Source organism: Hemitrygon akajei, chromosome 11, assembly GCF_048418815.1.
Source record: "Hemitrygon akajei chromosome 11, sHemAka1.3, whole genome shotgun sequence".
Classification (NCBI taxonomy): domain Eukaryota; kingdom Metazoa; phylum Chordata; class Chondrichthyes; order Myliobatiformes; family Dasyatidae; genus Hemitrygon; species Hemitrygon akajei.
The window spans coordinates 64,359,289-64,387,201 of record NC_133134.1 but is presented as its reverse complement, the minus strand read 5'-3'; the positions used below and the strand labels follow the sequence as shown (position 1 = coordinate 64,387,201).

Below are 27,913 nucleotides of genomic sequence, written 5' to 3'. Positions count from 1 at the left end.
CTCTAGACACGGCACTTGTATACCAAATGCACCATTCTTAGCCCTATCATTCCGGTTCCCATCCCTCTGCCCTCTCCTAAAGCTTTATTGGTGTACATCCTTTTTGTACAGGTCATACCTTCCCAATGATCCATAAATCTGAAACCCTGACCCCTGCACCAAATTCTCACTCATGCATTCATCTGCGAAGCCATCACGCTCACTGGCGCATTCTGCAGGCAGCAATCTAGTGATTACTACTCTGGAACTCTGCTTTTCAGCTTTCTACCCAACACCCTATGTTCTTTCTTCAGGACCTCCTCCATTTCCCTACCTATGTCTTTGGTACCAATGAGTACCATGAATTTCATCTGTTCGCCCTCCCCTTTAGAATGCTACAGACCCAATCCAAGACATCCTTGACCCTGGCATCTGGGGGGGCAACATACTATCTGGGTCACAAGCAAGAGGAAATCTGGAAGATGCTGGAAATCTAAGCAACACACACAAAATGCTGGAGGAACTCGGCCGGCCAGGCAGCATCTGTGGAAAAAAGTACAGTTAACGTTTTGGGCTGAGACCTTTCGGCAGGACTGGAGAAAAAAAGCTGAGTAGATTTAAAAGGTGGGGAGGGGAGAGAGAAACACAAGGTGATAGGTGAAACCAGGAGGGGGAGGGATGAAGTACAGAGCTGGGAAGTTGATTGGTGAAAGAGTTACAGGGCTGGAGAACGGGGAGTGTGATTGGAGAGGACAGAAGGCTATGGAAGTATCTTACGGGTGTCTCTTACAAGTCTACAGAATCTCCTATCTGCTCCTCAAACTATGGAATGCCCTTTCATTACTGCACTCCTCTTCTTCCCCTTCCCTTCTGAGCTGCAGAACCAGACTAAATGTCAGAGACATGATCGCTGGGGCTTCCCCCAACAATATCCAAAGTAGTATACTCAGGGTTCTCTGCACTGGCTGCCGCTTCCTTTCCCCCCTCCTGATAGTCACCTGGGTACCTGCCTCCCACAACCTGAGGGTGACTATATCCCTGTAGTTCTATCTATCACCTCCTCATCCTCCCATATGATCTGAGGGTCATCCAGCTGCAGCTCCAGTTACTTAACATGGCCTCCAAATAACTGCAGCTCGATGCATTTCATATGGATGTAGTTTTCAGGGAGTCTGGAAGTCTCCTAGTGTTCTAACATCTCACACGAAGAACATAGCACTAAATTGGGATCCATTCTCACCACACTAAACTTACTCAGAGCCTTTGCCTGTTCTTGCCTAAGCCTGACCACTCTAACACTGTCCTCACCAACAATGGCTGCTCCTGCACTGGCCATTTTGCTTACAACTCGACTCTTTATTGGCCTTTGCCAAGTGCCTAGTAGATTGTCATGATTGCAGCCCGCTGAAGAGTCCCAAAAGGGCCTGAACTCTTTTTAAATATTGCATCACTTAAGCCATACGAGTGACTGCTTGTGATGATTGCAGCCCGCTGAAAAGGCCCGAAAGGCTCTGAACTCTTTAACCCATGCACCAGCTGAGTCATCCTTGCCAAATCGACCTTTCACCCTTTCGCTGTAACTCATCTTCTGAAATGCCAGTAACAACCTTGATAGCTGTGGAGGAAAGATCTGAAGAAGTGAGTTCCATGACTGTATGGGAGACAGTGGCTGATGTTCATGGAGTGGTCTTTGTGGGTTAAGGATTGTTCTCCCCCTTCCCTCTTTGCTGCTGTCTGGTGGGCCTGTCATCCTGGTATAGAAACATAGAAAACCTACAGCACAATACAGGCCCTTCGGCCCACAAAGTTGTGCCAAAATGTCCCTACCCTAGAAATTACTAGGCTTACCTATAGCCCTCTATTTTACTAAGCTCCATGTACCTATTCAAAAGTTTCTTAAAATACCCCATCGTATCCGCCTCCACCACCTTTGCTGGCAGCCCATTCCACGCACTCACCCGTGAGTTAAAAACTTACCCCTGACATCTCCTCTGTACCTACTCCCCAGTACCTTAAACCTGTGTCTTCTTGTGGCAACCATTTCAGCCCTGGGAAAAAGCCTCTGACTATCCACATGATCAATGCCTCTCATCATCTTATACACCTCTATCAGGTCACCTCTCATCCTCCGCCACTCCAAGGAGAAAAGGCTGAGTTCACTCAACCTATTCTCATAAGACATGCTCCCCAATCCAGGCAACATCCTTGTAAATCTCCTCTGCACCCTTTCTATGGCTTCCACGTCCTTTCTGTAGTGAGGCAACCAAAACTGAGCACAGTACTCCAGGTGGGGTCTGACCAGGGTCCTATATAGCTGCAACATTACCTCTCGGCTCTTATAGACAATAGGTGCAGAAGTAGACCATTCGGCCCTTCGAGCCTGCACCGCCATTTTGAGATCATGGCTGATCAACTACTATCAATACCCAGTTCCTGCCTTGTCCCCATATCCCTTGATTCCCCTATCCATAAGATACCTATCTAGCTCCTTCTTGAAAGCATCCAGAGAATTGGCCTCCACTACCTTCCGAGGCAGTGCATTCCAGACCCCCACAACTCTCTGGGAGAAGAAGTTTTTCCTTAACTCTGTCCTAAATGACCTACCCCTTATTCTCAAACCATGCCCTCTGGTACTGGACTCTCCCAGCATCTGGAACATATTTCCTGCCTCTATCTTGTCCAATCCCTTAATAATCTTATATGTTTCAATCAGATCCCCTCTCAATCTCCTTAATTCCAGCGTGTACAAGCCCAGTCTCTCTAACCTTTCTGCGTAAGACAGTCCAGACATCCCAGGAATTAACCTCGTGAATCTACGCTGCACTACCTCTACAGCCAGGATGTCCTTCCTTAACCCTGGAGACCAAAACTGTACACAATACTCCAGGTGTGGTCTCACTAGGGCTCTGTACAAATGCAAGAGGATTTCCTTGCTCTTGTACTCAATTCCCTTTGTAATAAAGGCCAACATTCCATTAGCCTTCTTCACTGCCTGCTGCACTTGCTCATTCACCTTCAGTGACTGATGAACAAGGACTCCTAGATCTCTTTGTATTTCTCCCTTACCTAACTCTATACTGTTCAGATAATAATCTGCCTTCCTGTTCTTACTCCCAAAGTGGATAACCTCACACTTATTCACATTAAACGTCATCTGCCAAGTATCTGCCCACTCACCCAGCCTATCCAAGTCAACCTGAATTCTCCTAACATCCTCATCACATGTCACACTGCCACCCAGCTTAGTATCATCAGCAAATTTGCTGATGTTATTTTCAATGCCTTCATCCAAATCGTTGACGTAAATTGTAAACAGCTGTGGTCCCAATACCGAGCCCCAATAGTGGCACCCCACTAGTCACCACCTGCCATTCCGAGAAACACCCATTCACTGCCAACCAGTTTTCTATTCATGTCAATGTCTTCCCCCCGATGCCCTGAGCTTTGATTTTACCCACCAATCTCCTATGTGGGATCTTATCAAATGCCTTCTGAAAATCGAGGTACACTACATCCACTGGATCTCCCCCGTCTAACTTCCTGGTTACATCCTCGAAAAACTCCAGCAGATTAGTCAAGCATGATTTACCCTTGGTAAATCCATGCTGGCTCGGCCCAATCCTATCACTGCTATCTAGATATGCCGTTATTTCATCCTTAATAATGGACTCTAGCATCTTCCCCATCACCGATGTCAGGCTGACAGGTCGATAGTTCTCCGTTTTCTCCCTCCTTCCTTTCTTAAAAAGTGGGATAACATTAGCCATTCTCCAATCCTCAGGAACTGATCCTGAATCTAAGGAACATTGGAAAATGATTACCAATGCATCCGCAATTTCCAGGGCCACCTCCTTTAGTACCCTAGGATGCAGACCATCTGGACCTGGGGATTTGTCAGCCTTCAGTCCCATCAGTCTTCTCAACACCGTTTCCTTCCTAATGTCAATCTGTTTCATTTCCTCTGTTACCCTATGTCCTTGGCCCATCCATACATCTGGGAAATTGCTTGTGTCTTCCTTAGTGAAAACAGATCTAAAGTACTCATTAAATTCTTCTGCCATTTCTCTGTTTCCCATAACAATTTCACCTAATTCATTCTTCAAGGGCCCAACATTGTTCTTAACTATCTTCTTTCTCTTCACATACCTAAAAAAGCTTTTGCTATCTTCCTTTATATTCCTAGCTAGCTTGTGTTCATACCTCATTTTTTCTCCCCGTATTGTCTTTTTAGTTAAGTTCTGTTGTTCCTTAAAAACTTCCCAATCATCTGTCCTCCCACTCACCTTAGCTCTGTCAAACTTCCTTTTTTTTAATGCTATGCAATCTCTGACTTCCTTTGTCAACCACTGTGGCCCCTTTCCCCCCTTTGAATCCTTCCTTCTCTGGGGGATGAACTGATTTTGCACCTTGTGCATTATTCCCAAGAATACCTGCCATTGCTGTCCACTGTCTTTTCTGCTAGGCTATCTGTCCAGTCAACTTTGGCCAGCTCCTCCCTCATGGCTCCATAGTTTCCCCTGTTCATCTGCAACACTGACACCTCCGAGCTGCCCTTATCCTTCTCAAATTGCAGATAAAAACTTATCATGTTGTGATCACTACCTTCTAATGGCTCCTTTACTGCGAGATTGCTTATCAAATCCTGTTCATTACATAACACTAAATCCAGAATAGTCTTGTCCCTGGTCGGCTCTCGTACAAGCTGTTCCAAGAATGCATATCGTAGGCATTCTACAAACTCCCTATCCTGTGGTCCAGCACCAACCTGATTCTCCCAGTTCACCTGCATGTTGAAATCCCCCATAACTACTGCGACATTACCTTTGCCACATGCCACTGTTAACTCCCTATTCAACTTGCACCCAATATCCATGCTACTGTTTGGTGGCCTGTAGACAACACCCATTTGGGTCCTTTTGCCCTTAACATTCCTCAATTCTATCCACACAGACTCTACTTCTCCTGACCCTATGTCCCCCCTTGCAAAGGACTGAATCTCATTCCTCACCAAAAGGGCCATCCCACCCCCTCTGCCCACATTTCTGTCCCTACGATAGCACGTATACCCTTGAACATTCATTTCCCAGGTCTGATCTCCCTGCAGCCATGTCTCCGTTATCCCAACAACATCATAATTACCCATTCGCACCTGGGCTTCAAGCTCATCCGCCTTATTTCTGACACTTCGTGCATTCAGATATAGAACTTTTAGCCCATTTCTCCTCTCTCTGTTTGAATCACTGCCTATTGTGCTTAACCCAGCTCCCTGAACTCCCATCGGGCTATACGCCCCTAGAATTTTGTTGTCCTTCCTAAATTTACTTATTCTTTCAACACATTTAACTCTTGAACTCAATCTCATGGTTGATGAAGGTCAATGCACCATATGCCTTAACAACAGAGTCAACCTGCGTAGCAGCTTTGAGTGTCCTTTGGACTCCGACCCCAAGATCCCCCTGATCCTCCACACTGCCAAGAGTCTTACCATTAATACTATATTCTGCCATCATATTTGATCTACCAAAATGAACCACTTCACACTTATCTGAGTTGAACTCCATTTGCCACTTCTCAGCCCAGTTTTGCATCCTATCAATGTCCCGCTGTAACCTCTGACAGCCCTCCACACTATGCACAACCTCCAACCTTAGTGTCATTAGCAAACTTGCTAACCCATCCCTCCACTTCCTCATCCAGGTCATTTATAAAAATCATGAAGAGGAGGGGTCCCAGAACAGTTCCTTGAGGCACTCCACTGGTGACTGACCTCCATGCAGAACATGACCCGTCTACAACCATTCTTTGCCTTCTATGAGCAAGCCAGTTCTGGTTCCACTAAGCAATGTCCCCTTGGATCCCATGCCTTACTTTCTCAATAAGCCTTGCATGGGTACCTTATTAAATGCCTTGCTGAAATCCATATACACTACATCTACTGCTCTTTCTTCATCAAGGTGTTTAGTCACATCCTCAAAAAATTCAATCAGGCTCGTAAGGCACGGCCTGCCCTTGACAAACCCATCCTGACATTTCCTAATCACATTATACCTCTCCAAATGTTCATAAATCCTGCCTCTCAGGATCTTCTCCATCAACTTACCAACCACTGAGGTAAGACTCACTGGTCTATAATTTCCTGGTCTATCTCTACTCCCTTTCTTGAATAAAGGAACAACATCCGCAACCCTCCAATCCTCTGGAACCTCTCCCGTCCCCATTGATGATGCAAAGATCTCGCCAGAGGCTTAGCAATCTCCTCCCTCGCCTCCTTCAGTAGCCTGGGGTACATCTCATCCGGGATGGCGACTTATCCAACTTGAAATGTGTGGTTGGATGTACCCAGAGACTGTGAAGGAAGTGCCTGGCACTTGGTTATGATTTAATTCCATGAGTTCAACTTTGTCAACCTTGTCTCATCAGCGGGACAGTTCCTATTATTTACGCAACAGTTCTGAGACATTGGTCATGAAGGTATTACAGGGGTACCTTGGGCTGGGATTAACTCTGCCTTGTCAGAATTTGTCACTTTGGTCTATATGTATTCACTGGTCTGTTCTTCCCTTAACCCACTTTAGTTGCCAACAGCTGAATGCCATTCAAGGTAATTTCAGATGGTAAACATGAGGATGGTAGTTAGGATTCAGTGTTATTGTGGACGTTAAGTTACATTTTGGCCAGACTTTGGGTAAAAGGTTGGCAGATTTCATTCACTGAGTGGCATGTTAGCAGATAGGTTTTATGATAATCCAGTGATCTCATGGTCATCACTGCTGAGACTGGCTGCTTCATAATTCCTGGTTATTACATAATCTAGGTTTAAATTCTGTTGATGTCATGTCAGATTTGAACTAGTATCTAGATTATTAGACTACGAATATCAATTGCTACACTCACCTATCTCCCCTCTTAGCCAGCTCGTCTTGAAGAATGTTGCTCCTTTTGTCTCTGACTGATCACAGTTGGAGCATTGATGCTGCTATTGGCCCTGATATATTGAGCCAAGGCACAAAGCAGTCAGCTTGCTCGAGACCTGATTTAACAGCTCCTACACTCCTGTAGAGTGTGTTCTAACCACAGCAGAGGCAGAGCAACTTGCCAGAAATGACAGCGCCTCAGGCGCTGTTCCCCAAAAGACTTGAAGGAGCAGGTGCCTCAGAACACAGAACATTCCCAATAAAGCGCCACCAAGAACTGGAAAAATATCTGCTGCTTTTTCTGGTTGCTGGTTCAGAGTACTTGAAGAACAGCATTACCATATAGTTCAGAATGGTGGCTAGCTTTTGGCTAGCCAGGAATGGGCAATAAGCACCAGGCTTGCACTCCTCAAGTCCCAGGGGTGAATTACAGTAATACACTGCAGCACCATTCATCACTCAAGTAGTAACAAGGCCAAAATTGGGGTATTGTAAGAGACAGGTGTAGAGATATCTTGGCAAGTCAGTGTTGACCTCAGCTGCTGCATTGTAATAGAGGGAAATGCGCAGTGCAGCATAGAACTGGGAAGTCCAAGCTTCATGTTAGGTGGTGTCAGTTGGGGTGGTGGTAGGGCTGCACTCCCCCAGGGTTCAGGCAAATGAAGAATTGGCCTGGGACTCCGGTAACCTGCCTAACTAAGCCCGGATCCCACATGCAACAAGCCATAATCATATGGTCAGAGCCATGTTGCAACATGCCTGTTTGATGGGATCATTTAAAAATGTAGCTCAGGCCAACTCTGGGTCAGTTGGTCATTTTACACTTACACTGTTACAACAGGAGGCCATTCTGTCCATTTAGTCCAGAATTGCTTTACTTTCTTGCAGCCTCTTTGGTTCTCTTGTCACTTACTTGCACTAAGGAGCCATTTACAGCAGTAAAAACCTTAAGCACAGGAGTGGGAGATGAGAGAAATCAAGAGCATCCCAGGGAAACGGACGCTGTCATAAAACCATTAGACATAGGAGCAGAATTAGGCCATTTGGCTCATCAAGCCTGCTCCGCCATTTCATCATGGCTGATCCAATTCCCTCTCAGCCCCAGTCTCCTGCCTTCTCCCACATCCCTTCATGCCTGACTAATCAAGAATCAATCAACCTCTTCCTTAAATATACACACTGACTTGGCCTCCACAGCCTCCTGTGCAATGAAGTCCACAGATTTACCACTCTCTGGCTAAAGAAATCCCTCCTCAGTTCCGTTCTAAATGGATGTCCCTGTATTCTGAGGTTGTGCCCTCTGGTCTTAGACTCCCCACTATCGGAAACATCTTCTCCACATCTACTCTATCAAGGCTTTTCAATACTTCATAGTTTTCAATGAGATCCCTCTCATTCTCCTGAATTCCAGTGAGTAGAGGCCCAGAGCCATCAAACGCTCCCCATATGATAAGCTTTTCAATCCCAAAATCATTTTCATGAACCTCCTTTGAACCCTCCCCAATCTCTCAAGGGAATTTTTAAACTTCATGCAGACAGCACTGAAGGTCAGGACGAAATGGGTCCCTGGAGCTGTGATACAGCTGTACCAATGTGCCACCCAGTTTTGATCTCAAGTCCTGAACCCCAAGTATATTACTGAGCCAGTACACCAGTGCAAAGCAGACAGGGTGCAGCACTCTCAAGTAATTGATAAACCAGAACTCCATCCGCACACTCCGGATGTCATGTTCTTGCCTCTTCTCAAGATGCTAAGTTTGCCCGTTCTCCTTGCAGGACCCAGGAATCAGCAGCATCCAACCACCAGGTTCCTATTGGCCATATGACGAAGGCCTGAAACGGGGAGTCTTCATCTCCAATGCATCTGCAAGTCCTCTGATTGGAAAGGTAAGGAACTTGCAGCAGATTCAGCAGGGTAATCAAGCAGGAGTAGTTTGTGAACTCTGGGAGTGACTGTCCTGAAAGGTTAGCTGGCATGGTGTGCACTTATTTCCACTTAGAGCCTGTAAGTATTGCTGAATTCAGTGTATCAGATTGGTTCTTGCATTTGGCCTACCAGTGTACTCTTGAATTCAAAGACTGTGTCGGGGTAGGAATAAAACAGATGATTCAGTCAACGTATCTTCTGGATTCAGACAAAGGGCTTGCTTCACTTTCACTCAGGCTCCCATCACCTCTTGGGTCCTCGGACTTTCCATCTTCCTTCCCTGAACACCCCAATTCTCCTGCCTTCTCTGTCGCCACTAACTGATCCAACCTCTAATTCCTGCCGTGTCTTTCACCATCCCCTCTGACCTTCCCCTCTCTGAAGTAGAACATTCTGTCCTCAGCAAGGAGCTTGCCCTTGTCACCCTTCGCCTGCACTCCAGTGAGTTCCACACCCACCACAATGCCAAGCTCTTCTTCTGTTGCCTCCATCGCTGAGCCCACCTCTTTGGCAACGGAGGCAACCCCGCACTGATGATCCCTTCTCCAGTCTCTAATTGTCCTTCTTTTCTTGAACACCCTGTTCTGTTCTCTACCTGCTCTGGATCTTTTCATCTCCAGTTGCCGATGAGACATTGACTATCTCGACTTCAGCACTCCACTCTCCTCGAATCTTATACCCTCTGAACACACTGCATTCTGCTCTGTCTGCACCAATCCAAACATTGCCATCAAACCCGCAGACAAGGGGGATGCTGTTACAGTGTGGCAGACTGACCTCTGCTTTGCTGAGGCCAGGCTGCAACTCTCGGACACCTCCTCTTAATTACCCCTTGATAAGGATCCCACTAAGGGCCATCAGAACATTACATTGTCTCTGACACCATCACCAACTTCACCAACTCTGGAGATCTCCCATCTACTGCCACCAAACTCATAGTTCCCTTATCCTGTACTGCTCGCTTCTACCTAAAGTTCACAAACGTGACTGTCCAGGTATGGCCATTGTCTCTGCCTGCTCCTGCCCCACTGAACCTGTGTCCGTAAACCTGAACTTAATTCTATCCCCCTTTGTCCAATTCTTTCCAGCCCCTATCCTTGACACTTCACGTGCACTCAATCTCCTTTAACAACTTTTAATTCCCTGACTCTGACTGCCTAATTTTCAACAGGGATGTTCAGTCCCTATACACTTCTACCCACAATCAAGAAGTCTTTATAAGCTTTCTACTGCTTTCCTGACAAAAGAACCATTCAGTTCCCCTTCCCAGCCACCCTCCTCTGTCTGGCAAACTGGTCCTCACCCTTAACAATTTCTCCTTCAGCTCATCCCACTTTCTGCAAACGCAAGGGTTGGCCATGGATCCCAGCTATGCCAGCCTCTTCATTGGCTATGTGGGCAGTCCATGTTCCAAGCCTTTCCTGGTACCACTCCCCAACTGTTTCTGCACTGCATTGGTGCTAATTCATGCACCCATGCTGAGCTCATCAATTTCATCAACTTTGTCTGCAACTTCTCCCCACCCTTAAATTCACTTGGTCCATTTCTGACACACCTACCCCCTTCTCAATCTCTCTGTCTTCATCTCTGGGGATCTTCCAATCCTATCTCTTCAGTTCCTCTGTCTCTGCCCCATCTGTTCCCAGGATGAGGCTTTCCTTTCTAGGACATCAGAGATGTCCTCCTTCTTCAAAGAGCGGGGTTTTCCTTCCTCTGCCATTGAATGTGCCCTACCCGCATCTCCTTTAATTCCCAGACATCCATGCTCACCCCATCTTCCTGCTGCCTTAAAGAGATCGAGTTCCTCTTGTCCTCACCCACCACCCCATATGCCTCCACATCCAACACGTCATCTGCACTACATCCATCAAATACATCTTTACTTCCCCCAACGGTCCACTTTCTGCAGGATTTGTGTATTTGTCTCTCCCCAATAATCTCCCTCTGGCACATATTCCTGCAAGTGACAGAAATGCGACACTGGCCCATTCATCTCCTCCCTCACTGCCATTCAGGTCCCCAAACAGTCCTTCCAGTTGGGGCAACACTTCACCTGTGAATCTATTGAGGTTGCCTGTTTTTCCGGTGCTCCTGATGCAGCCTCCTCCACGTTGGTGAGACCCGATGCAAATTGGGGGACCACTTTGTTGAGCACCTCTGCTCCATCTGTCAAAAACAGAATTTTGCAGTGCCCAACCATTTTAATTCCTATCCTCATTTCAACAGATGCTGCCCGACCTGCTGAGTTAATCCAGCTTTTGCACGTGTTGATTTGACCACAGCATCTGCAGTGTACTTTGTGTTTTAATTCCTATCCTCATTCCTGTTCCAACACGTTGGCCCGCGGCCCCCTCTGCTGCCACCATGAGACCACTTTCAGGGTGGGGGAGTGTTGGGCTTGAAATTCTGCCCTGTGTTCGTTTAGGAAGAGAGACAACCAACACCGGAATATTACAAAACTTTGGTTTATTGCAGAATTCGTAACTGGCACAGCGAATCGACGGAGTCGCTGGAGAAGGCGCGTTCCGACCTCCCCTTACAATCTGCTCTTATTTATATCCCTTTTCCCCCCAGCACAACCCCCCGCTACATATTAGGTAACATCGGGCACTTGTGTCCATCTTATTGGCCCGATGTCATACACGCACGAGTTACCTGTTTCTTTTGTTTACTGAATCGCGTGACACTAATAGTTTCGGTGTAGCGGAGTCCCCAGTTTCGCTTCCCCCCCCCTCTCATTATGTGAGCCACTCCTGACCTGTAATGGCAGTCTCGAATTAACCCTAACATTAACCCTAACACTCCCTCCCTTGGCCTCCCAGAGGCCACATCCCTTACAAGCTTTTCCGCGGCTGCCGGGATCAGGCAGGGAGGTGAGCGTCCCCCGGCACTCTTTGGCGTGTCCTCCCTATTTGCTTATCCTGATTTGTCCGACCTAGGGTCACAAAATATGGGTAGGGGTTCCCTAAACATCCGCAATTTTTACAAGTAGCATGCAACATTTCAGAAAACTTATTCAAGAACAAATTCACAATCCCCCCCTTGCCATGGTCCATTGCAGTCCGTGTCCTCCCATAGCGCGTCCGCTTTCCGGGAGAGCCGTGTCCTTCCCTTCCACCGGGAACAAGGGTGCCTGGTACGCCGGTGGAGGTCCATCCTTTCCGGTCAAGGCTCGATCTATAGTCCCGCAACAACAACCAAACGTAATAAAGATAGCAATTGAAATAGACAGTCCTAGAGCCGACTGTCCCAGAAACGCTCCCCACTTACCAAAGGTTTTATTTAGCCAGTAGAAAATGATGCCAGTTATTGTCCCCCTCCCTTCTTACCTTTTAATGCCCTGTTGGAGACCTCGGTGACAGGGTATGGACCATGTCACCGTTTTCCGTTCCAGGTGAGCTTCCCCGGGCCTCGGAGGAACACTTCCACTCCTACCTTGATGGAGTCCGACCCCTGCGGCTGCTCACTGTTAGATTATTGAACTCGCACAATTATCAATTTTACCATATTTCTAAAAACTCTCATATACTCTGTTACTCAACACACAAATGTCTGAGTTTCGGTAACTCGAAATTGAAGTGCTCCATGGCTCCCTAGTACACAGAGAGGATCAAATGTGGGACGGTCGCCTTTCAAAACCTGACCTTCGCGTGGGAGATTTCTCCTCTTAACAACCAGTCTAAGGTAGGCGCCGTCAGTATCCCTGTGTACTATGGTGTACCGCGACACTTTTCTCTTCTCCTCCTCACTCCTGAGACTTTTATGCCCATCGTGGGCGGCGGGTACCCTCACTCAGAAGACTTTTCCACGGGCGGAGGATCTTCCTATAAACAGATAAGAGTTAGTACTTACCAGTCACGATTCTGCACCGGGAATGATCTCTCCCAGGGTAATTTGGGGTTGGTGAGGATCCGTCAGCAGACAAGATCTAACTCAGTGATTTAACTATCTAGTGGAAGTCTTCGATATAACAGGCACTTCCTGACCTTAGTCGAGCTTGCGGCCGCAAGTTGTCTGCTGTCGGACCCGCCAGCCTGTGATGTCTCTCCCTCCCCACGTCGGGGTCACCAAATGTTGGGCTTGAAATAATGCCCTGTGTTCGTTTAGGAAGAGAGACAACCAACACTGGAATATTACAAAACTTTGGTTTATTGCAGAATTCGTAACTGGCACAGCGAATCGACGGAGTCGCTGGAGAAGGCGCGTTCCGACCTCCCCTTACAATCTGCTCTTATTTATATCCCTTTTCCCCCCAGCACAACCCCCCGCTACATATTAGGTAACATCGGGCACTTGTGTCCATCTTATTGGCCCGATGTCATACACGCACGAGTTACCTGTTTCTTTTGTTTACTGAATCGCGTGACACTAGTAGTTTCGGTGTAGCGGAGTCCCCAGTTTCGCTTCCCCCCTCCCTCTCATTACGTGAGCCACTCCTGACCTGTAATGGCAGTCTCGAATTAACCCTAACATTAACCCTAACAGGGAGCAACACCTCATATTCCATCTAGGTAGCCTCCAAGCTGATGGCATGAACATTGACTTCTCTAACTTCCATTAATGCCCCTCCTCCCCTTCTAACCGCATCCCTGATATATTTAGTATTTTTTCCCCCTCCCTTTCTCTCTGCCCATCACTCTGCCTGTTCTCCATCTCCCTCTGGTGCTCCCTTCCCCCTTTCTTTCTCCCTAGGCCTCCCGTCCCATGATCCTTTCCCTTCTCCAACTCTGTATCCCTTTTGCCAATCACCTTTCTGGCTGTCAGCTTCACCCCACCCCCTCCGGTCTTCTCCTATCATTTTGCATTTTCCCCTCCCCCTCCTACTTTCAAATCTCTTACTATCTTTCCTTTCAGTTAGTCCTGACGAAGGCTCTCGGCCCGAAACGTTGACAGTGCTTCTCCTTATAGATGCTGCTTGGCCTGCTGCGTTCCACCAGCACTTTGTGTGTTTGCTTGATGACATGAGTATCAGTTTGTCCTCCGGTAACTTATTTTCCTTTTCCCCTCCCCTTCCCTCTTCTACTGCCCAGTGTGGCTTCTTGCCTCTTCCTCTCACCTACCTATCACCTCCCCATGGTGTCCATCTTTCTTCCCATCCTCTCATGGTCCACTCTTCTCTCCTATCAGATTCCCTCTTTCCCAGCCATTTACCTTTCCCACCCACCTGGCTTCATCTGTCACCTTATAGCTAGTCCTCCTTCCCCTCCCTGCACCTTTTTATTCTGGCAAAATCCCCCTTCCTTTCCAGTCATGATGAAGGGTCCCAGTTGAAAACATCGACTGTTTATTCATTTCCATGGATGCTACCTGATCTGCTGAGTTCCTCCAGCATTTTATGTGTGTTGCTGTAGATTTCCTGCAACTGCAGAACCTTTTGTGTTTGTGAAATTAATCGATCTCAGAAAGCAACATGGGCAGGGATGTTTGGGCTCTGAGGATGGGCGAGAGATTACTGTCCAGGAAAGGGTATGTTCTGCTTATCAGCTTCACCTTTCCCATGTTGGATTAGGGTGACTACAATGGAGGCAAGAGGGATTCACATGTGAGTTTTAGTTCAAGTTAGCAGGAAGGGGATCTGGAGAGGGACAACTGTGCTGTTGTGGATCTATTCTGACAGTATTTTTTTCTCTTGAATGATTTAGTAGTGTTTTTGTTTGTTTTTTCTCATGGGATGTAGGTTTGGCCTGGGCTGACGGCATTCCCTGACTTTACAAATCCGGACACACACCAGTGGTGGTTGGATAACCTGCTGCACTTCCACAAGGCTGTGCCCTTTGATGGCCTCTGGATTGTAAGTATAATTTGCAGGACCAGGATAAGGCCATTTAGTCCCTCGAACCTGTCCTGCCTTTTAATTTGTTAACAACTGATCTATATCTGAAATGTATCAGCTGCCCTTTGCTCCATATCCCTGAATTCAGTCAACCAACAAAGGTCCTGTCTTTAAATTCACCAATGACCCTCAGAAACCAGGCCCTCGGTTGTGAAGTGAGTTCTAAATTTCCACCAAACAAGGATTGATATAGGATTGTTCTAAATGGATGGTTGGTGGTCAGCATGGACTTGATGGGCTGAAGGGCCTGTGTTCATTGACTTTATGGCAATAGTGAGTGGACCATGTTCACAACGTCTCTGATGTAAGGAAGAGAAGTGGGGAAAGCAGGAGAAGGTTCAAGCTTGTTAGTTTTATTCAGCGCTGATTAGTATGTGTGGTATTAGGAACAGCAGGCTCAGCTCTGGTAATGATGGGCACCACCTATATTTAAATGGCAGCTTACTACATTGGAAAACATTGCCTAGAACAAGACAAACTGTGACGCTGAGCTACCTATTAGGACAGGAGTAAGGAAGCACAATCATTGAGGCAGAGATTTAGCTGGAGAGGTGGATGAGAAAGGGAAAGAAAACTGAAGGCACAGTTGTGACACACAATGTGAGGCACTTGAAGTATGCAGGACAATATCAGGCATCAATCCGTACTCAGTGCTTTTTATTCACCCTTACTCCCCATCAGTTTGAAGGTACAGGAGCCTCAGGACTTGCACCACCAGGTTCAACAACAGTTCCTACCCCTCCACCATCAGGCTCCTGAACAAAAGAGGATTACTACACTCACTTGCCCATCCATTGTGATGTTCCCACAACCAATGATCTCACTTTAATAACTATTGATCTTGTTATTTCATTCTCTCATTATTTATTGCTATATATTTATATTTGCATTTGCACAGCATGTTGTCTTGTATGCTTTTGCACTTTCATTGATCCTGTTTACGTTACTATTCTATAGATTGGCTGTATGCTCGCAGGAGAAAGAATCTCAGGGTTGTGTGTGGTGACATATATGTACTCTGATAATAAATTTTACTTTGTGCTTGGAACTCTGATTCTCCTTTGTCTGATGAGGTACAATTGGCCTGCGGACATCAGAAGGATTGTCACTATTCCTGTACCAAGGGTCAGATGAGCATGCTGGTTTTTAAAGATCCTAAACTCAGCCTGCTGTGCTTTATAGAGCATAGATGATGAATCCCACATAGTCTTCTCTTCTGTTCCAGCTATTTCTGTCAGTTTGTGGAGGTTAAATAGAAAGAAGTTTTTAGTTGAAACCTTAAGACCTCTAGTATATGGTCTTCTCTGCATTTACTTCCCTCCAAACTGGAAATAATTTGATTTCCATAAACTATTCCTGCTGGTGTTTAAGATCCATGTGATAGTTCTCCAAAGCACTTCAGCACCTTTACTTCCTTAGAAGTTTATGAAGATTCAACATACCTAAAACTTCAACAAACTTCTCTATAGTTGTGTGGTGGAGAGAATATTGACTGCATCACAGCCTGGTATGGAAAAATCAATGCTCTTGAATGGAAAATCCTGTAAAAATCACAGCCCATGATGGGTAAAACCCTCCCACCATTGAGCACATCTATACAAAACATTGTCACAGGGAAGCAGGGAACCCCCCCCCCACCCACCACCACCCAAGACATGTTCTCTTCTCGCTGCTGTCATCAAGTAGAAGGTTCTGGAACCTCAGGACTCACACTACCAGGTTCAGGAATAGTTATTACACTTCAAACATCAGACTCTTGAAACAAAGGGTATAACTTCACTTATAGCTTCTCCCTCTCAAATTGCAAGGTGAATTCTAAGGTGATCACTGCCTCCTAAGGGTTCCTTTACCTTAAGCTCCCTCATCAAATCTGGTTCATTATATAACACCCAATCCAGAATATCTGATCCTCTAGTGCGCTCAACCACAAGCTGCTCTAAAAAGCCATTTCATAGACATTCTACAAATTCTCTCTCTTGGGATCTGGCATTAACCTGTTTTTGCCAATCTACTTGCATCTACCTGTCCTTTTGGCATGCCTTTTATATCTCCAGTTGTAACTTGTAGACCACATTCTGGCTACTGTTTGGTGGCCTGCATATAACTCCCATCATGGTCTTTCTACTCTTGCACTTTCTTAACTCTACCCACAAGGATTCTACATCTTCCTTCTATGTTTAATATTGCTCATCTTGGATCCATTCTATTTTGCCGGCAACAGAGTAATAATTAAACCACTGAATGGTTAGAGCCCAGATGGAGGCCATTGAGCCCATAGTTCCCCTCTTGTTCTGTACAATAGCAGCTCACCGCTTCCATTCGCCACCAGTTTTTCTCTTCCCTGTATTGGTCCTGTTCTTTCTTGAGAGTCAAGATGCAACCTGCCTCCTGTACCACTACATCTGCAGACAGTGTATTGTGGATTCCAGTCACATATTGCATTAATAGATTTCCTCATTCATTCTCTTCCCCTTTATTTTATACCTGAGATTTGTTTTCCTGAACCCTTACATCAAAAGGAAAAGTGTCCAGTAATCCACTGTGTCCTGCACCTCATTTTATATACTTGTATCCAATTTCCCCTCAGCCTTCTGTAAATAAAACAGTGCCTGCCTCTCCTTCTGTCCTTCCCAGTGCTGTTATACCCTTTTACATTGAAGAGTGGGACTTTGCACAGCACTAGTGGGCCTGCCAAGTTAATGAAAACTTCCTATCTATCACTTTAAACTTTCCAGAGGTTAACCTCAGTAGCATTTTTATTTATTCATCTTTCTGGAACATTCTAGGACATGAACGAGCCTTCCAACTTTGTGGATGGATCTGAGAGTGGGTGCCCAACGAACGAGCTCGAAAACCCTCCCTATGTCCCAGGTGAAGAGTGAGTCAGGCCTTGGAGACGCAGTGGGAATGATACCCTTCACTGTCAGATAGGGGCAGAAAGGAGGAGGGCAGAAAAAATAAACCAGAATGAAGGCTATCTGGGCAGGAATGATAAATCGGAAAGGAGGATATCTGGAGTGGAAAAATAAACTAGAAAAAGGATAAACAGGAAGGCAGGATAAACAGGAAAACAGAGTATGGAAGTTATTGTATGGGACTAGCTTTTTGTTATGAAAAATGTTCTTGGTTTGATAGCTCATTGCCATTCTGAAGTTGTTACTCCTTAGAATTGGGAGTGCCATGAGCAAAGGGGAGAGCAGTAGATGAGGGCACTAGCAACACGATTAGAAGAGAGAGTCAGTTAGTGGGGTGCTCATTGCATGTGTCACTGGGGAGGGGAGAAAAGGTCAGTGGTGGGGATTAATGCTGCTGAGTGTGAAGGTGGACTATTGATATGGGAGGATCACTAATGAGGGGGGCGTTCCAAATGAAAATGGGATGGGGAGGATTGGGGATGTGAGTGAGAGAGTGTAGAATTATTTATGAGGAAGAGTGTGGAGAGTTGGTGAGAGCAGAGGACTGTGAGGGGCTGGAGGGGGTCAAAAGGTATTAATGGGGAGGGCATCTGGTTGGATTGTGATGAGGGATGAGGAAGGAGGGGTAGGATTGGTAGTGAGAGGGAAAGTGAGGAGAAGTTTAGCGGAGAGAGGCAGGATGATGGGGTGACGTGGATCTGTGGTGAATGGGAGAATTGTGTCATGACTGTGGTAAGTGTTGAGTGGAGGTGGGATGGTGTGATAGTAAAAGTCAGTGTGAGTAGGGAGTGGTTTGTGCCTCAGTACTTTTGAAGTTACACGCTCTGCTGTGTTTTCTCATAGATGTGCTGGGTGGCAGCTTATGCAGTAAAACCATTTGTGCCTCAGTAAAGCAGAAGATATCTACACACTATAATGTACATAGCCTGTATGGGCTGATGGAGGCCAAGGCCTCAGCAAGGTCAGTTTGTGTGAACTTTCATATGGATTCTGGAAAGAACCATCAGAAATAATATAAACCAGAGTTATAGAGCATCATATAGACTCACAGAACCCTTCTGCCTGACTTGTCCATGCAAATCAAGGTGCTTACCTGAACTGCATTTGGCCCTACTTTCCATTTCCCTGTACAAATTTCTTTTAGCTTTATATATTTATATGCAGCCGTACCATTTCCTCAGGCTGCTCATTCCATTTATGTGAAAAAATTGACTCTCAGATGCCCTTTAAATCTTTCCCCCCTCATCTTAATTCTGTGCACTCTAGTTTTAGACTCCCCTACTCTAGGGAAAAAGTTTGTGACCATCGAAATTATCTATGTGGCTCACGACCTTATAAACTTCCACAAGGCTCCCTTTGCTCAAGGGAAAACCATCTCAGCCTGCCCAGTCTCAATTCATAACTCCAGTCCCAGTAACACCTTTGTGAATCCTTTCTACACCTTCTCTCACTTAATCACATCCTTCCTTTCCCATAGTGACCCAAACACTGCACAATACTCCAGCGATGGTCTCACCAATGTCTTGTAAAGCTGTAACATGATGTCCAAACTCTTGTATTCAGCGTCCTGACCCATAAAGGCCAGTGTTCCAAAAACTTTCTTCGCAACCTTGCCTCTGTGTGTTCTAAGTTGACTGGGCTTTTAAAAGAATAAGCATTTTCTAATGTGTCGATGGGCTAAAATGCTACTTTCTCTTTGTTCTAGTGCTTTGATTAAAATCCGTAAAAAACGACCATTTGTCATTTCCCGATCAACATTCCCAAGTCAAGGCAAGTACTCGGGACATTGGCTGGGAGACAATAGGAGCCAGTGGAGGGACATGTACTTTTCTATTCCAGGTAAGAACCTGTGAATGTGTTGTAAGCTCTGAGTTCTGTTTTAGCTTTTGTTTTTTGTTAAGAAATTACCTGACCTAGGAAATAGATCTTTAATTTTACACATCAACAATGCAAGCACAAAATCAAAATCTTGAATGCTTCTGCACTAGAGAGGTCAGCAATTGCATAGACATTGGAGAACATTAAAAAAAATGTTTTGCCTTGGTTTGATGTATTTGTTCAGTGGTTCCACAACCTGTTGCTCAACAGCAACAAAATCAAGTCAGCAGGTTCTTGGGTGTTAACAAATCAGATGACCGGCATACAGATGCAATCCAAAGGAAAATGCCAACACCCTTAATTCTTAGGAGGTTAAGGATATTCAGCTTGTCATTGAACACCCTAACACATTTTTACAGATGTACAGTTGGAAGAATCCTGACTGGTTGATCATGGTCTGGTACAGCATTTTGAATGTCCAGGAACTCAAGAAGCTGCAGAGAATAGCGGAGTCTCCCCAATACATCAGGGCACATCCCTCCCACCATTAATAGTATGTATAGGAGCTGCTGCCTCTAGGAGGCAACATTCATGCTGAAAGATCCCCACCACCCAGGCAATGCCATCTTTTCACAGAATCCATCGAGCAGGAGGTACAAAAGCCTGAAGTCCCACACCACTAGGTTCAAGGACAGCTACCTTCCTTCAAACATTCAGTTCTTGAACCGACTGGTAAAACTCTTACCACTGCGGTTTAGCAACATGGGCACTTGACCACCTTGCACTAAAATGCATTTTCTTGTAAAAACTGTGTATAATTTACAGTTGTGTTTTTCTTGTGAATGCTGCTTACGATGTTATGTGTCTGTGATGCTTCAGCAGGCAAATTTTCCAATACACCTGTGCATATGATAATAAACTCAACTTTGACTTTGATCTACTTCCTTAGTGCCCATTACACTGTTGGCATTTACAGCAGCAATGAAGATCCTCCATCTCTGGTGGTGTTCAGGGCTTCCTTCATCATGTTAGTAGCTGCACACTTGTCAGTCATGTAGTCCTGGACGGAGACTCAATACCATCACACTCAGATGTAGAAAGATTCTTCATCGCTATTTCCTTAACAATTTTGTTTTACCAGCAAGGGTTGTTGGCCCTGAGCTGAACCCCTGAACCTGGAGGACCAGTGGCCCACTCTTAGTCTGGCCTCTACCCTTTGACCTGTTTGGCATGGGTGACCCTGCAAGAAGCCGAAGCATAAAGCCCTGACTCCAGCCAGCTTAGCTCACCAGGTCATTGACGTAGGCAGGTCTCCAAACCATGACATGGTTGTGCTCCTCTTCGAGCATGACTTCGTATCCTTTAATGAAATTGGACCAACCATTTGAAGGCACAATATGTTCTAGCATAACTATCATTTTTCCTGTGTCATTTACACATATCATAACATTACCCATTCTATGTCTTAGTAATGTGTAGTTCCTGTGAACATTGGGGTCAAAGTTGAAACAACCATGTCACCTAATTCACTAACTGCCGGGGAGAGTTGAGGTTGTAGCAGCCTCAGTATGGGAGGAAAAGGCAGAGAGTGCCCTGAGGGAAAATGATTCCAGAATGGGAGACTGGGGGAAAAGGAAATGCAGTGCTCTTTCATAGGACTACTGCCAATCGTTTACTTCTAGGACTGTCAGAAATTTATCATTTTTCTGCTGTGGATCACCTGAGTGGACAGAAGGGCTTGAGGCAGCAGCTGATTAGAACACACAAGAAAATGAGGACCCAAGAGATTTCAGGCGCTGGAATCTGGCACCACAAACAACCTCGCTGCAGGGTTTTGACCCAGAACATTGACAGTCCTGATGCAGGGTTTTGATCTGAAACTTTGACAATTCCTTTCTCCCCACTGATGTTCTTCAGCCTCTTGTGTCCTTCCAGCAGATCATCTGTTGCACAAAAATGGGGCTCTGGGTTTCTCAAGCCGGCTATCCCAGCGTTTGTTTGTCATTGAACTGTAGTTACTGTGGGAATAGAGGAACTGCAGCTTTTGGGCAGGAATGAGATCACCTGTCTCAGTGAGGATGGCGACTGAGAGATATACATTGACCACAAAACCCAGGGCACCTGGTGTCACAGGATTGTTTACATCCCCTGGGGAGGACAGACGAGCAGAGTTCAACAGTTCATCTAAGTTATGGCATCTATGTCAGAGCGACAATCCCTCTCTACTGTAGCAGGGCAGTCAACTTGTTTTCAAATCTGGAGAGAGCATTAAAACCAGGGCTTTCCAACTCAGCAGTGAAAGAATGATGTGCCGCATCACAAATGAATAACCACACAAATAAAACGGCTATAATGTCCATTTAGAGTTAAAGAGTCATACAGCATTGAAACAGACCCTCTCATTGCTGTTGTAGGTCCCTGGAATTAAGGGTTATGGGGAAAAGGCAGGTAGGTGGAGATGAGTCCATGGCCAGATCAGTCTTGATCTTATTGAATGGTGGAGCAGCCTTGATGGGCCAGATGGCCGACTCCTGCTCCTATTTCTTATGTTCTTACGTTCATCCACTATGTTCACACCTCTGATCAATCATCCTTTTGTATTGATCCCATTTTATTCCCACATTCCCATCAATTCCCTCCAGATTCTACCACTCTCTTACACAGCAGCAAATTTGTCTGCCGACTGGCATTTTTTGAGGATGTAGGAAGAATCTGGAGCAGCTGGAGGGAGCCCACACATCCTCGGGGAGTACCTGAGTTATTGAGTAATTGAACCTGTGTCATTGGACTTTGAGGCAGGGGCAGCAACTGTATCACCATGCCATCGATATTCTGTCCTTAGCAGCACAGATGTTCAAAGGCAGTATGGTCAAATGAACTGTAAACTGCAAGGGCCACAAAGTGGGCAGATGGCAAAAGCTTAGTTGCGAAGGTGGGATTTAAGGATCCACCTGCCTGATCAACAAGTACAGACTGGCTGGGCATTATGCTCTGTTGTTGAGTTCTTGTACCCGAGCCACTGGCTCACAAAAGTAATCTAAGTGTCAAAACCTACAATGCTGCAAATCTGATCATTGGGCTGAAATCTTAACTCTGTCTCTCCATAGTGTTTTCAGCAGTTTCTGTTTTTATTGCATGACATTAGAAGCATCAATAACTCCTTGGTACTCTGTTACGAGGACTTGCCCAACAATCTGTCAAGCTATGAAGCGTATTACAGATGGGAAAAGAGGCAGTTTCATTCATAGAGTGAACTACAGGCCTGAGGGTCTTGGTAATAGATAGCAGGATGGGTGGTGGGAGAGCAATCAAAATTCGGGGGTATTAGGGGACCAGAACTTGATGAGTGTGGATATTATGGAGGGAGATAGGATTGGTGCAAGTATGGTTGAGTGGGACCGTGGAAGGATTTATAACCAAGAGAAGGCACTGTTGAAAGTCGATTCAATGCAAGTCAGCAGGTTAGGGGTGATTTAGTTATACAGCACAGAAACATGTCCTTTAGTCCAACCTCAAAGATGGTGGCATGCTTGGTCGTAGTGGCTTCTATGGGTTCAACAAATAATGCAAGTTATTGTCCCAACCGTTTTACTTGTGATTATAAGACCCTGTTGAGCATTGCTAATACAAAATACTACGTGTGGTTCATTACTTCATTGGTGAGACCGATTATTTCGTTAGTATATCTACCCGGGGAGGAGGCACCGGAGGCAGTGTGGGAGAGAACGGAGGTGCGGCAGTGAAATGCTGGGTTGGGGGTGGCCCCTGCTGGTCAGCTCTTCTGTCAGTATTGCTCTCCAATGTTCTCTCCCTGGAAGACAAGCTGGATAGCCTTTGTCTGTGGCTGACCCAGTGTGAGATGAGGAACTGCTGCGTGCTTGTTCTTGCAGAAACATGGCTCAAGGACAACATCCCATGCACCTTCAAACTTCAGGCCATGCCACTCAGTGGTTTGTGTTAATACTATTTTGTGACTGTATGTGTTGTGTGTTACTGTATGCTACGTGTGACTGTATGTGCTGTGTGTTACTGTATGCTACGTGTGACTGTATGTGTTGTGTGTGACTGTATGTGCTGTGTTACTGTATGCTACATGTGACTATGTGTTGTGTGTTACTGTATGCTACGTGTGACTATGTGCTGTGTGTTACTGTATGCTACATGTGACTGTATGTGTTGTGTGTTACTGTATGCTACGTGTGACTGTATGTGCTGTGTGTTACTGTATGCTACTTGTGACTGTACTAGTGTGACTGTATGTGCTGTGGTTTGCATTTTGATCCTGGAATAATGTTGCATTGTTTAGCTGTATACACGTGTGTGGTTGAATGACAATTAAACTTGAACTTGGACTTATCCATGCCAACCGAGGTGCCAATTCAAGTTAATCCCATGAAGTCTGCATTTGGCCCACTTCCCTCTTAACCTTCTGTGTCCACAAACATGTCTACAGCTTCTAAAGACTATAATTGTACTTAATTGAATTGAAGCTACTTCTTCTGCAGCTTGTTCCATATACCCACCACGCTCTGCATGATAATCATGGGTAATGAGTTAGGACAAGGGCAGCTGGCATGAAACTCAAGACTTACTGCAGACGTTAGAGGTTTGCCAATGTGAACAGACTGTGTGAGCAAGATTACAGTGAGTCACGTTGTTATCACTATGCACCTTGACCCCTTTCTGTTCCACAGGTATCCTGAACTTCAATATGTTTGGAATTCCTCTGGTCGGTGCAGACATATGTGGATTTGGCGGCAGTACCACAGAGGAAATGTGCGTGCGATGGATGCAGCTTGGTTCTTTCTACCCCTTCTCTCGGAACCACAACACCCAAAATGAGAAGGTAGTCCAGAGTTTGTAACTTATACTTGCATGTGTTTATTTAGAAAAACATTCTGAAAAAGGAAAGACTTGTAGTAATACTGAGCCCTTCATGACTACAGCATGTCCCTGGGCATTATTCCAGTTTTTGAAGAGTTGTCACTAATGTGCCAACTAGCTTGTGCACAGCAAGAGCCACAATTCGCAATGTTAACCAGTTGGGTTAATTTCGTTTTCTGATGTTAGTTGAGAAATATTTCTGTAACACCAGAGGACAGACCACTGGTTTTCTTCAAAATAGTTCCTGCCGTACTTTAACACCCAGCTGAATGATTAAAGGGTTTAATGTCCATATATGAAAGACAGAAGCTCCATTGGTGCAGTATGCCCTCACTACTGCAGTGCACTGTCAACCTAGATACTGCGTCCAGAGTGTGTCTCTTGGTGGTGGTGGGGGAATCACAATTCCAGCAGCTGTCTTGGATAGGGGGATCATTCCCAGGATCCCATTACCAGTGTTCTCGGATTATAAGATCATAAGGTATAGGTGCAGGATTAGGCCTTTCCACCCATTGATTCTGCTTCACTATTCAATCATGGCTGATTTTTTTTTTCAAACAACTTCTCCCCATAACCATTAACCTACTTACCAATCAAGAACCTATGCATTTCAGCTTAAGTACACCCAATAACCTGGAATCCACAGACTCAAAATCCTTTGGCTGAAGAAATTGCTGCTCATCTCAGAGGCTCTTTATTCCGAGGCTCTGCCTTCAGATCTTAGACTTTCCTACTAATGGAAACAGCCTCTCCATGTCCACTATATACAGGTCTTTAAGTATTTAGTAGATTTGGGTGAGAATTCTTCCCCCACACCCCCCCCCCCCAATTCTTCTGAACTCCACCAAGTACAGACACTGCTCTCTGAAGGGCTAACACTTCCTCTTGGAAATAGTAAATAAATTAGGGTGCTGTTATACCCTGGGGAATTCTCCACTGTCTCCCAACAATGGAAGCACTACCTGAGGACACTTGATATCAGGTAGCAGTCATACTGAGATGTTCTTATCCACTGAGAGTCAATGGGAATATTTCAAAGATCCTGGATAAAATCAGTTAATAAATCCCCACATCATTAGTCAGACTTGGATTGCTTGGGCAGGCGAGGCAATTTCCAGCTAATATTTTTCACCGAGTCAGTATCTCTTCTGCAAGATAATGGCCCATGTTATGGCAGTAGGACTGAGACAAGGACCTCAGGACATTAACCATCCCTTAAACTCTGCAACATCCTGCATTGCTTCTTTGGCAGTTATAAGATTTAGATTAAAGACAACAATGGGTCTGAATTAATATAGTTGCAATTTTCTGCCATTACTTTAATGATGGTTCTCTTTTCTCTGAAACGGCTTCTCTGTTCTCCAGGCTCAGGACCCGACCGCGTTCAGTGCACCGGCTCAAGCTGCAATGAAGCGTGCCCTCCTTACCCGCTATTCTCTGCTCCCATACCTCTACACGCTCTTCCATCACTCACATATCCAGGGAGAAACTGTTGCCAGAGCCCTCCTCTTTGAGTAAGTTTAGGTCTTTAAGGTCTTAAACCTAAAGTTTAACTTTAGGTCTTTATTCTTTGGAGTGTAGAAGGTTGAGGGGGGACTTGATAAAGGTATTTAAGATTGTGAGGGGGATAGATAGAGTTGACATGGATAGGCTTTTTCCATTGAGAGTAGGGGAGATTCAAACAAGAGGACATGAGTTGAGAGTTGGGGGCAAAAGTTTAGAGGTAACATGAGGGGGAATTTCTTTACTCAGAGAGTGGTAGCTATGTGGAACAAGCTTCCAGTAGAAGTGGTAGAGGCAGGTTCGGTATTGTCATTTAAAGTAAAATTGGATAGGTATATAGACAGGAAAGGAATGGAGGGTTATGGGCTGAGTGCGGCCCAGTGGGACTAGGTGAGAGTAAGCGTTCGGCACGGACTAGAAGGGCCGAGATGGCCTGTTTCCATGCTGTAATTGTTATATGGATATATGGTTATAAGTTGTGACTTCATAATACTACTCTGTTCTCAGAATCATCAGGCAGTAGGCTCTAATGAACCCATTCTCATGATTGTTATCAGGACCAAGACATTGATAGGAAATGGAAGAAAGAGTACAAGAGTCTAGTAAGAAAAGATCAGCAAAAGTTAATGTAGGCGTCTCACAGACTGAGAGAGGAGAAACCATATTAGATGTGAAAGAAATCTCAGACAACTTGGACAAATTTCACACAGAAGAAGAAATCTCTTGTAAGTAGAGGAGAACTGCAGGTTGAGAATGAATGAAGAACTAAAAAAAGTTAAAGGTCAAACATTGAGGAAAATATTGGAACTATATTAGAAAAATATTGAGAAGTAATAGATCCCCAGGACCTAATAGGCTGCACTCTAAGGGTGTGAAGGGGGTGACTGGAATAGTGGAAGCTATGGAACTTTCTGAAATTCCATAGCTTCCAGAACAAATCCCATAGATTGGAATGTAATGAATATATTCCCAGTAATTAAGAAAAGAGGGAGTGATGGAACTAGTAGTAATCCGGCATCAGTAGCAGGGCGAATGTTGGAATCTATCATTAAGGAAGAGGTAACAGGACACTTTGAAAATACTGATAGAATTGGACAGAGTCAACGTGGACTTATGATCGGGAAATCCTCCTAACAAATGTAAACATTATCTGGGGTGGATAGAGCATTATGGATAAGGGTGAATAAGTGGATATGTTATCAGAATCAGATTTAATATCACTGGCATGTGTCATGAAATTTGTTGTTTTCTGGCAGCAGTACATCATAAGTAATAAAAAACTATAAATTACATATGTAAATTACAAATATAAAAATAAATTAAGTAGTGCAAAAGGGAGGGAAAAAAAGTGAAGTAGTGTACATGGGTTCCTTGTCCTTTTAGAAATCTGATGGCAGAGGGGAAGAAACTGTTCCTGAAACATTGAGTGTGTGTCTTCAGGCTCCGTGATGGTGGATTGAGAAAAGGGCATGTCCTGGGTGATGAGGTTCCTTAATGGTGGATGCTGCCTTCTTGAGACTTCGTCTGTTGAAGATGCCCTTGATGCTGGTGCCCATGATAGAGCTGGCTGAGTCTGCAACTTATTTCAGCTTTTACTGATCCTGTGCAGTGGCCCCTTCATAACAGAGGGAGAAGCAACTTGTTAAAATGCTCTCCATGTCACATCTGTAGAAAATGGCAAAAGTCTTTGGGGACATAACGAGTCTACTCAAACTCCTAATGAAGTATAGCCACCGTCATGCCTTATCTGTAATTCCCTCAATATGTTGGGCCCGGGATAGATATTCAGGGATGTTGACACCCAGGAACTTGAAATTGCTCACCCTTTCCACTTCTGATCCCTCAATAAGGATCAGAAATGGTGTGTTTTCCCTCAGCTTTCCCTTCCTGAAGTCCATGGCCTTACTGACATTGAATGCAAGGTTATTGTTGTGACACCACTCAACCAGCTGATGTATCTCACTTCGTACATTTCCTCATCACTGTATGGAATTCTGCCAATAGTTGTGACATCGGCAAATTTATAGGTAGTGTTTTAACTGTGCCTAGTTTCACAGTCGTGGATGTAGAGAGAGTAGAGCAGTGGGCTAAGCACACATCCCTGAGCTGTGCCTGTGTTGATTGTCAGTGGGGTGGAGAT

General features: G+C 45.3%; 1 protein-coding gene across 1 annotated transcript in view; it reads left to right on the top strand.

The window, feature by feature from the left end:
- gaa2 (alpha glucosidase 2) overlaps positions 1–27,913 on the top strand; it is an 85,074-nt gene that overhangs the window by 40,989 nt on the left and 16,172 nt on the right. Inside the window, exons 9-15 of the mRNA XM_073060980.1 lie at positions 8,670–8,780; positions 14,498–14,611; positions 17,440–17,524; positions 18,412–18,529; positions 19,274–19,407; positions 24,081–24,232; positions 25,636–25,784. Coding sequence (XP_072917081.1) covers positions 8,670–8,780; positions 14,498–14,611; positions 17,440–17,524; positions 18,412–18,529; positions 19,274–19,407; positions 24,081–24,232; positions 25,636–25,784 — 863 coding nt within the window. The remainder of the gene's footprint in view (positions 1–8,669; positions 8,781–14,497; positions 14,612–17,439; positions 17,525–18,411; positions 18,530–19,273; positions 19,408–24,080; positions 24,233–25,635; positions 25,785–27,913) is intronic.